At 34.1% G+C, this 11,477-nt stretch overlaps 1 protein-coding gene across 2 annotated transcripts; it reads left to right on the top strand.

The window, feature by feature from the left end:
- The first annotated feature begins 950 nt into the window (after positions 1 to 950).
- Positions 951 to 10,905, top strand: LOC121980428. Of its 2 annotated transcripts, none has more exons than XM_042532461.1 (5): positions 951 to 1,146; positions 1,247 to 1,555; positions 1,630 to 1,705; positions 8,407 to 8,753; positions 8,832 to 10,905. In XM_042532461.1, the coding sequence occupies exons 4-5, from the start codon at positions 8,437 to 8,439 to the stop codon at positions 10,660 to 10,662; spliced, it is 2,148 nt and encodes a 715-aa protein (XP_042388395.1). In that variant the 5' UTR covers positions 951 to 1,146; positions 1,247 to 1,555; positions 1,630 to 1,705; positions 8,407 to 8,436; the 3' UTR covers positions 10,663 to 10,905. The 2 variants fall into 2 exon arrangements, with proteins under 2 accessions (XP_042388395.1, XP_042388394.1); XM_042532460.1 differs by having other exon boundaries at positions 8,402 to 8,753.
- Positions 10,906 to 11,477: the final 572 nt, after the last annotated feature.

Genomic DNA, 11,477 nt, shown 5'->3' with positions numbered 1-11,477 from the left:
ATAATAATAATATTCGGGACAGGTTCAGGGATGGGGATAGTATTCCCATATCCGCCCCGAATCCGCCTCATCCCCGAAAAATCGAGGATCCCCATTCTCATTTCAAGTTTTCTCCGCGGGGCCTTAAACCCGCGGAGAAAATTACCATCTCTATGTGCTACCTGCTGCTCTTATGCACGTGTCAAGAGAGAATATAAACTCTCTTTGCAGTATTTTTTTTTAAATATAAACCGATCTCATAATTTTAAGATCATTTATAAAAAAGTTATAAACTCTAATATAGTAGTAAAGATAGAATTTATAATAAAAAAAATTATAACATAAACCTTATGCTATAAATCCTTTATTATAGGTGCCCCTAAGTACCAAATTAACTATGTCCGTGAAAACGGATCATTCATTTGAGTGTTCTAAAATATAAGAATATCCACATCAGTTATTCTATTCAAAGATTTTATTTTAAATTTCAAATAAGGTAACTAAAAACCCTCTTATCAGTTACCCTATCCATTTCCTAAATTTAGATTTGATGAATAGTAGTTATCTAAATTCAGGAAATGAAACCTCTACCCTAAAAATAAAATAATATTTCTTTTTAATCTCTCTCCTTTCACTCATTCTATAAATATAATAATAAAAAATAGAAGAAAAAGAAAAAAATAATAAAAAAATTAAGGATGATGAAATTTTAGGATATTTGATGAGTGTGTAGTGAAAAGTGACTATCTAAATTTAATAAAGTAGATTATTTATTATAAATTTTAGATATAGTAATAAGGAAATTGATGTGAATGTTTTAAAGTACAAAGATGTTATTTTAATTTCTAGCCAATTAAATTTGAAGAAATATATGGAGCAATGATAATATTTGATGCCTCGATCTAAGCCCAAATTGATACTAAACCGGGATGAACCAGTTATGAACCATTAGCTACCCTCAACCGTTTTGATTTGTTTGAAATTTAGGGTTAGGGTTAATGGTCCATGTTGTTGTTGTTGTGGATTGAGACAACGGCAACCCCCGTGCGATGTCCTTGTCCTCTTCCGAGTGAGCTTCACGCCGGCGGGCGACGCCTCCTCCGGCCTTCAATCAGCAATAGAAAAAAAATGAAGAGGATCTCTGAAGACCATGCTGGAGCCGCGGAGGTGACGTCTGAACCCTGCCTTTTTTTTCCCTTACTCTGCACAGTTAGTCCCGATCCACTCCCTCGCATCGAGTTCACCTGTTGACGGCCTCCATCGACAGATTCCATATCTTGCGTGGCCGCGGAGAGAATTTCGAGCATTTAGAGTCGAAGTCCCATCCCTTGGGCATCGGCGGCCGCGACTTCTTCTGTTCCCTGACAACCCCTAACAGTCGAACGGAAGCTTTGACTCCCTCTGTTCTGCGAGCTTACGCCAAGGTTCATAGGGGAGGATCTGTGAGATCCAACAATAGTGTGATCTCCTTGTCCTCAATCTGCAGCGACTCTCCCCTTCAATCAGATCTTAGTCGTGCTTCCCTTGTCAGTTATAGAGACTGCAGCAACTGCAGAGCCAAAATCGTCTACCTGTGGTAAAATCACTTCCATCATGTTGGGTGTGGCATATGTGGCTGTTGATGTGGATCTCATTGGCCTTTTGTGTTAGGACTGATCGGTGCCAGTAGAGTTCCAACGACGCTGAAGCTTCATCTTTGATAATCCTTGCTTCTACGTTAGCACAGGCATGGGTCCTTTCCTTCTATGATTGAATCCTGCTTTGATCATTACTTTTGGCATATGATCAATCTGCTTTCCCAATATATGTTGATGAATTAAGTTAATCCTCTGGTGATACAGATGTAAATAAATTAGGATTTACACTTATTCATATGTTAAGCTGAAAGAGACAAGTAGGAAGCCAACCACTTCAACCAGTTGGTAGAAAAACCCCACAATACATTGGGGTTATCCTGCATTTGAAATTAGGAAAATAATATATATATAGTCTTATTCTTTGCCGCTTTAAATAGAATGTCGAAAATAGACTTATTTATTAATTTGAGAAAAAATGTGATGGGTGAACAACAAGAGTTGAACCAACACATGCCCTTAGCTATATCTACTCCTTTTTTTAGAAAAGGATTTTCTCTTTATTCTATTTATTATTATTGTATTTATTTTTGACCTCCATATTTAACTTAGATTAAGATATTGGGCACAGAATGTCAATCGTTAAATTATAAAATGTAAAAAAACAGTAATACATTATACATGACACGTTAACTTACAAAATCTTTTTTGTTCTAATTATTTATAAGCAAAAGTTGAAAAAGTCAACACGAGGTAAGAGAATAAATAATAGTAATTTGATCCAAGCAACGATTGATCATTCAATGACCATTCATAACAGAAAAGAACATTTACTTATTTTTATTACACTCATATGGTGGGATTTTAATGTTAATCCACTAGCAACACTATTCTTAAGATTTAGGAAACTTCTTTGACACCAAATGTACATTATTGGAATATTTTATTCACTAAAATATTGTACAATTTATACATAATTCACAACTCCACTTACGATGAATAAACTCCCCTATGGGAGAAGGGTAGCATTAGATTGGCAACCAACGTAAAACATAGACAAATGTTATGTATGGATCCATTAAATTATTGTGTTAATGCTGGATTGTTCCTCGGAAGGAATGTATTGTATGATTGGACTGCAACGTAGAACCACTATATGCTCATAAGAACTTAGTTATAGTGTTAAATATAAAAAGTTTTTATGCCCTAGTTTGGATAAGAACAAACATTATAAGAATGCTAATTCTCTTAGATTTAGAATATGGCAAAACAATGGAAGTAGTAAATACAATAATTAGGAGAAAATTTAATTTTATATTTACAAAAGATAAAATGGGCAGGGATAAGGCAAAGATAATAGAGAACTCTAATTTTAAGTTATTATACACAAAAAAGTAAAACGAGAAATGAAGTATTGTTGTAGATAGTTTGTTAGTTGACGAAGTAGTAAAAGTGTTTAAAAAGAGAGATAAAATTATAGCTCAAGACAGTGATAGCAAAAGAAATTATTAATGTAATTAGCATATATACACTTAAGTAGAATCAGATGAAGATATCAAACATAGGTTTTGGGATGATGTAGTACAAAAAATATTCCAACAATAAGACGATTTTAATAGAAGATAAATGCACATGTAGGAGTTAGAAGTGAGGAATATGATATGGGGTATGGGGTTATGATTTTGAAACAAGAAATGAAGAAGGAAAAGTTATATTAAATTTTAGATAACATATAAACATATAATAACTAATACGTTTTCTAATAAGATAGATATCTAGTTATGTTAAAAAAAAGGGAATAATACATCACAAATTAACTTTTTTATGCTCATAAAGAGGGATAGTAAAATTTGTAAGGATTATAAAGTCATATTTGGAGTAAACTTAATCACCCAACATTGGTTACTAGTGTTAGAAGCGCGTTAAGCATAATATCAGTAAAAGGAAAACATGCATGACTCCTAGGATCAAATGGTGGAAGTTAAAGGATGAAAAATAAAGAATATTTAATTCAAGAGTAGGAGCACAATTATCAGAATAAATATAGGGCGACTCAAATAGAACATGAAATAAGATGACATCAAATTTGAAATGGTGTCCAACAGCATACTCAATGACTCAAGAGGATGGACATCGCTAAATCAAGAATCTTGCTAGTGGAATGAAGAATTCTAGGAAAAAATGACGGAAAAATAAGTATACAGTAGCCAAGAAAGAGACCCAGCAGTGAGTGAACTCAAGAATAACTTTCAAACACTTGTATCAATAGTTTAATACAAAAAGAGAAAGAGACATCTATAGAATAACTAAAACAAAAAAAATAGGAAAATAAAGGATCTTACCTAAATAAGATATATTAAAAATAAATCCAATGGAGCACTATTGAAGGACGAGAAAATAAAGGAAACATGGAAGTGTAATTTTTGTTAATTTTTTAATGAAGGTTTAGGCGACCAACTCAACTTAGGAAATTTAAGTAGGTCAGAGGAGTATTAAAATTTAAACTTTTGTCATAGAATTCAAATTTAAAAAGTAGAAGAGGTGTTAAATGGATGCAAAATGGAAAAGAGGTTAGACCGGATATATTCCAATAGAGGTATAAAAGTGCCTAGAGAAATAAGGTATTGAATATTGAAAACAAAAAAAAATATATAAGGTAAATACTCTAGTTCACCTATTTAAAAACAAAGAAAATGTAAAAAAAATTATGTGAATTATATGAGTATTAAGCTAATGAGTCATATTGTGAAACTTTATGAAAGAGTGATAGTTAAAAGATTCGGGAAGGAAACCAAGGTCATTGAAAATTAATTTGAATTCAAACCTAAAAGGTCGACAATATAAATTATACATTTTCTCTAGAGCTGTCAATTTGGGTTTGGATCCGTTGGGTTGACCGATCCCGCCAAACAATTAATTTTATCAACCCATTTAAAGGTAGATCTAGGTGGGCTAACTCGCTTGGCTCGTGATGGGTTGGGTTGGCTCGCTTGACAATTGTTTAGATAAAAGATGACGAATTACTTATAACTAAGAACTTTAAATATGTAAGATTTTTTCTTTTGTAAAAGATGAAGGAGTTGATAGAAATGTTTTACATAAGCTACAAGTGGGAAGGTTTAAATGTAGGAGGGCATTGAGTGTTCTTTGTGATTACCTTTAAAGCTTAAAGTTTTTTTTACAAACCGAGGGTTAGATCACCTATGTTATATGAAGTTGAATGTTGGGTATAAATCGAGCACACGAGTAAAAAATGAGAGTTACAAAGATGAAGATACTAAAATGGATGTGCAAATATATTAGGATGAATAGATAAGAAATTAGAACATTTGAAAGAAAGTTAGGATTGCGTCTATTCAGGGAAACTTTAAGAGACATGATTAAGATGGTATGAATATATACTTAGGCGACTAATAAATACTCTAGTTAAGCGATGTAAGAGCATGACAATTACACATATTGATCTAGGAAGAGGGAGACCAAACAAACTTGGTTAATAATAATAAAATAGGATAAAATTCATTTAAATATAGATGAGGATATAGAAGGAGATTGAGCCCGATGTGTAGAAAGATCTATATAGCTGACCCTACTTAGCGAGATAAAAGTTTGATTGTTGTTATTGCTGTTATATACATAAATCACAACAAAGACACTCATTGAATCTCAATGATGAAATGAATTGGTGTGTTTTCAATATTTCACCTATCAAATGATTCCAAAAGCTCATACCACAGGACCATAGGCCATCCTAAACATTTTGTATGCAAAAAAATTATTAGAATTGACCCCTATATGATGTAGATGAACATGAGCATTTACTCGATGATAAAGTTGTTGTCATGTGACTTGACGATCACAGGTTTGAGTTGTGAAAACAATCTCTTGCAATGAATTGCATGCAATAGACTAAATATGGTTCGACTTTTTCCCAAAACCTTACATTGATGGGAGCTTCGTATACCGGATTGTCCTTTATCCCTATATGACGCATATGATCAAAACATATCAAGGACGGTCATCTACAATGAAGGTCAAGTGGGAGAAATGGATATAAAGGTTTGAGTGGAAAAAAAATAGAGAGAGAGAGAGATGCAATTTCAAGATATTGGGGGCTTTGAGCAGCCAATTTTTGTCATCTCTACCCTTAAGACTTGTCAATTCTAGAGCTTGTATATAGGAGAGTTACTTTGTTTTGCTTCACGAGAAATGAAAATTTAGCCATGTGACTTCATGATGGAGGTGGTTTCATATTTTAGGCATATTGATTTCAAGCTACATAGAGTGGTTTGGAATGACGGATTGCAACATCTATTTAATTAGGATTGGCCGTACTGCTGAAACTTTGTAATGTTGTTTCCAATAGATGTTGCTAGAACTATCATGATGTTGCCAATTTTACCCCTTAAAATTTAGGTCCTTATTTCAAACTGATGTTTTCCATTAAAATATTTCTATATTAGATTTTGGAGTAGGATTAGGTTTGGTTGACCATAAATAACTAAGAAATGATGAGAGCCAGTTGGACCAAGTAAGGAAGATACAACTTAATGTACAAAATTGTCAATTTTATATTTAAGCTTCAATAGATGAGTTGATGTTCATGTTATACATTGTTTCGTTGATTTATATAACCAAATCATATTGTGAATTTAATGTTCATGTTAAAATATAAATAAGTCAAAAAAAAATTCTACCTTACCAAGAGTTGTAAGAATGCATTATTTAACACTATAGTATAATTGCCACAAATGCATTAAAGAGTTAAAGACATTGTTAAGTAATATGGCCACAATTCACTTCTGGGATATCAAAAACTAATATAAAGAAATATATGTATCACAATTACTCCATTTCCTTTTTGAATGATGTTTCATCATTATTGTCTAGCAGTCATTTCTCTATTTGCTTTTTCCTCTTTTGGCTTTTTCCTCAACAACTTTCACCTCCCCTTTCCCTTGTTATTATCGTTGTTTACATTCAATTTTCTTGGACCAACAATAACAAAAGAAGAAAAAATGATTATAAATAATAAACATCATTTTACGTAATAAATACCTAAATTACATTTGTTAGTGTACATTACCTCTCTTTCTTTTCTAAACTTTGGCATATATCCATGAAGCATCTTTTGGAAGACAAACAGTCTTCAACTTTAGCAATCCACTCATCATCAATTTCTTAATGAGACAAACAAATTGAATTATGACTCTCCCTTCTCTTTGACAAATTTTATAACTCAATTTGGGTTGAAGATTATATTTCATGAACACAAGTGCCAATCATCCTTTCTCCAATTGATTTTTTTCTTTTATGCTTTGTTTACTTGGAGATGTGGATTGAAGAAAGAAAGGCATCCAAGGCAGAAAAGAATCCCGAGTGAAAAGGAAAAGAATCCTTTATCTACCTTAATTGAGGAAGGTAAAGGAGATCAATCCATTGAATTCTTTATTTAGAACAAAGGAAAGAAAATTAAATTATATATTGTCCAAAATATCCTATTTTAATTTTTTCAATTGAAGAATTCCTACTAAGTTTACTTTTTATGGATCACTTTTGTATCAAAAGACGTGCTTTGGACATTTGATCATTGGAAAATCTCTAAACCTCTAAAAACATTATGAAAAATAAAGATCACAATTGTTAAAAAAAAAATAATTTTTATGAAATTAAACAAAGCAAAAAAAGGGTTTAGACGCACCATGTTGCTACCGCTGTAGAAACTCCTCAACCGTGAAGCTTTGTCAACAGAGGAACACGAACCACATTGTCATCAATCTATTGGAAGATGCTAAGGATGCTTCTCAACAGCTTGAGTAGCTATGGTTGGACGCTCCTCGACAATTGAGTGGCTGTAATTGCTCGATCGAGGAACGCTGATCATGTTGTTGCAGAAGATATTGAGGACAATTGGAGTAGCGACTGTGCAACAATCGTGGGAGGAGGTCGGCGGAAGAGAATAAGTGAAAAAAATCTAGATGATAAAACTTAGGGTAGAAGGATTATATAATGTGATAATTTTATTATAGCAAAAGGACATTTATGTAATTTTTTTTTTTTATTTTTACTTCCCTCTACTTTCCGCCCAATTTGAAGGGGATGAATTTTTCTAAAAGTTATCCGTTGAATGATGACTTTCTTTATCCACCCTAAATTTTTGATAAAGTGAACAAGAAAAACTTTCCACCCTCCAAGTAAAAAGGGGGTTAGAATGGATATGGTTGAAAGGTACTCTTAATTCTTTGGCACCCAGTAGCACTACAAGATAAACTTAAGAGTACAACCAACAGTCATTGAAGCATACAACATTCTTGATCTACACTTTCCACTATAAAATTGTAGAAAAACTAAATCATAAAAAATATTTTAAATGATAAAAATAATTTTACATATTCAGCTGTTTTCTATCTCTTGTTGCTATTGCCATGATCGTGCTAAATATCCCCTAACACATCCTGAATTTCTAGAGATGTTCATACTCTATTTTTGTTGCTATATTGGATGCAATTTTGCCCTGTGGAGGTCAATTTCTATTTCCACATCAGGATTTGAATTTGGATTATAAAGAAACCTATAAGTTTAAATTTCAAAGTTTGTTTGATATCATGAATCCGAAATCATGATATCAGTTTTTGAGTCATTGAACTTTTAATCTAAAAAATACCATAAATATCTCCTTTTTTTCTATCTTTTGCAAAATAATAAATACCAGTCTCACATTCTTAATTTTTGGATTGTCATTGAACTTTTTATCATTTTTTTTTTGTACATGGATACCTATTTTCTTTCTTTACACTAATTAAATTGCAGCCATGGTCTAATTCATTTTATGCCACTTTTCTCAATAGTTTAGGGCTTAGGCAACATTCAGATTATCCACGGAATGGCAAGTGAGAAAATTTTAACTGTTTGCCAATATGGAGGTCACTTTGTTAGGAATAATGATGGATCCATGTCTTATTCTGGTGGCGATGCACATGCAATTGATATTGACAGTAAAATGTCACTGGAAGATTTAAAGTCAGAGATAGCATCTATGTTTAGTTTCAGTGATGAACCCTTCTCAATTAAGTACTTCCTACCAAGAAACAAACGGACTCCCATCACAATATCCAATGACAAAGACCTGATGCGTATGATTTCTTACCATGCAAATTCAGATACAACTGACATTTATGTCACCAAGATAAGTGAAAGCAGGTATGTATTGTCAAACGTGTGCTGGTGTTTATAGCAAATATTTTAAACATGTGATGTGATGAGAAACTCTATTTATAGGATGATTAGGAGTGATGTAACTGATTCAGGTACCTTTACTAATGCTGACATTACACAACTAGCCAACTTTAATGAAGCAGAGCAGATAAAAGTATGCAGTGATTGGGACAATTTAATCACTGGGGTGGGGCAGGTATTCTCTACTTCAAATAATTTCCGTGATGCCTTGCACAAGTATGCCATTGCTCATAGTTTCATATATAAACTTGTTAAAAATGATCAATTTCGTGTGACTGCTGAATGCACCGTAGAGGACTGCCCATGGAGAATACATGCATCTAGGTCATCAGCCAAACAAAAATTCATGATTAAGAAAATAAATCCTAGTCACACATGTGGAAAAGAACTTACTAGAGAAAGTCATAAGCTTGATTCTCAAAGATGGGTTGCTAGTGTTATAAAAGACAAGCTACGTGAGATTCCTAACTATAAGCCAAAGGACATTGCAAATGATCTGGAGCAAGAATATGGACTCAGTTTGAATTACTCACAAGTTTGGTGTGGGAAATCTATTGCCAAGAAAGATCTTTACAACCCGTTTGAGGAGGCTTTCAATCAACTTTCATGGTTTTGTGACAGAATAATAGAGACCAACCCAGGTAGCGTTGCAACACTGCATAAATCAAATGATTTAAGATTTCGGTTCTTTGTTGCCTTTCATGCCTCACTATATGGTTTTGAGCATGGTTGCCGCCCCTTCCTTTTTCTTGACGCTTTCTCACTGAAAGAAAATAGGCATTTGAAGTTTTTAGCAGCAACTGCAGTTGATGGTGAGAATGACATATACCCAGTTGCTTTCTCAGTTGTAGATACTGAGAATAATGAGACCTGGCATTGGTTTTTGGAACAGCTTAAATCTTCTTTTACTCAGGCTCGTGCTATAACTTTCATATCAAGCAGTCAAAATGGCATGGAAGAGGAACTGTCCAAGGTGTTTGAGGACGGCTTTCATTGTTACAGTGAACAATATCTCATTGAAAATTTTCAGAATGAAATGAAGAGTTCCTGGACACAAGAAGTGAAGGATAAAATGATCCATCATCTTAAAAGTGCTATTTATGCTAATACAGTGAATGAGTTCAATGAATGCATAGAAAACATCCGGAGTGAGTCAAAAGAAATTGCAGAATGGGTTCTGGGGACAAAACCTGAGACTTGGTCTGATGCTTTCTTCAAGGGTTTGAGATATGGGCAATATTCGTCTGTTGCTGTGGAGAAATACAATGATTGGCTATCAGTAGGATCTGAACCATCAGTGCTCCAGATAGTTGATACCATGAGGTGTAGTTTGATGGAGTTGATGTATAGCCGCCGTGTCTCCTGTAATACATGGACTGAGGCACTTGTACCCTCTGCAAATCAGAAGGTGCAGGAAGACATGATCAGAGCACATTCTTTTGCATTAGTGCGCCCAATTGGCACCGTGTTTGAGGTGATTGACGAGTCAACTAATGTTGTCAACACTGAAACCAATGAATGCACATGTAGAAGGTGGCAGGTGAGTGGTTTGCCTTGCATCCATGCTCTTGCTGTAATAGAGCACACTAATGGATGTATATATGCATACTGCTCCAAATACTTCTCAAGTGAGTGCTACCGCATAGCCTACTCATTATCCATCAACCCCATACCTGATGTCGGTATGCCAGTCTGCACCAATCCCTTTCAGTTTTCAAGTGCATGCTCTCTCCGTGCCCGCCGACCGGCTGGCCGTCCGAAGGAAAAACCCGACGAGCCAAGAATTGCAATTAAAAGACCTCTTCGTTGCAGCAAGTGCCAAGCTGTAGGGCACAACAAGCGGACATGCAAAACAGAGGCACACTCTGAGTAACCATTTTGTTCAATACTTAGGATGTACATTTTCTGTGTCAAGCTTAGATAATGGAGTTATTGTAAATGTACTAATGGAGTTTGTGATGCTTGGAGACGGTAGGAATTGATATTTTTGGTCTCCGGTTTCTTTGTTTCTTCCTTTCCAGCCGAAGATTTGTAGCTTCCAAAAATATTTAGCTATTTGTTGATATTTAAAGTTAGATGATTAAGAAGTGATAAGGTCTTCCTTATTTGATCGATATATATGGTTGTGTGGAATTCACACTAGTGGCAGTATCGGTAACCTTGGTTGTCATCTTGTGGGTATGGTTCGTAGAATAGCTATTTTCTTTCAAATCTCGTGAAACCAAATAATGTTTGATTGTTGAAAAAATATATATATATAATAACATCAGAGGTTCGAATTCAGATTTTGATATTGACAAAGGGTTTAAAATTAAGCATGGATGGCTTGATATATGTGTTAAGTGTGTATGCTATTTAATAGAACCCCTAGTAGAACCCTTTGTAAGTCAGGAAAATCAGATACAAGGCAAAAAGAGAAGATTTAATGGAATAAAGAATTAGATACCAAGTAAAGGAAGTACAAATGGGTTGACGAATTAGACATTTGGTAGGACGAACTTATGGATTGGACATTAAGTTAAAGGAAGTTCTGGTAGATTAGAAAATCGTACCCTAAAAAGAGAAAATCCAAACAAATCAACTAGACCAAAGATGGTGACGTGGTGATTGTACGACCAAAGATAAATACCAAGTTGCTATGTAGCAAGGGATTAGGTGACTAGATGGTGATCGGAGAGATCGAAAGAC

The sequence above is a fragment of the Zingiber officinale genome, chromosome 5A, assembly GCF_018446385.1.
Source record: "Zingiber officinale cultivar Zhangliang chromosome 5A, Zo_v1.1, whole genome shotgun sequence".
NCBI lineage: Eukaryota > Viridiplantae > Streptophyta > Magnoliopsida > Zingiberales > Zingiberaceae > Zingiber > Zingiber officinale.
This window is presented reverse-complemented; position numbering and strand designations above follow the sequence as displayed.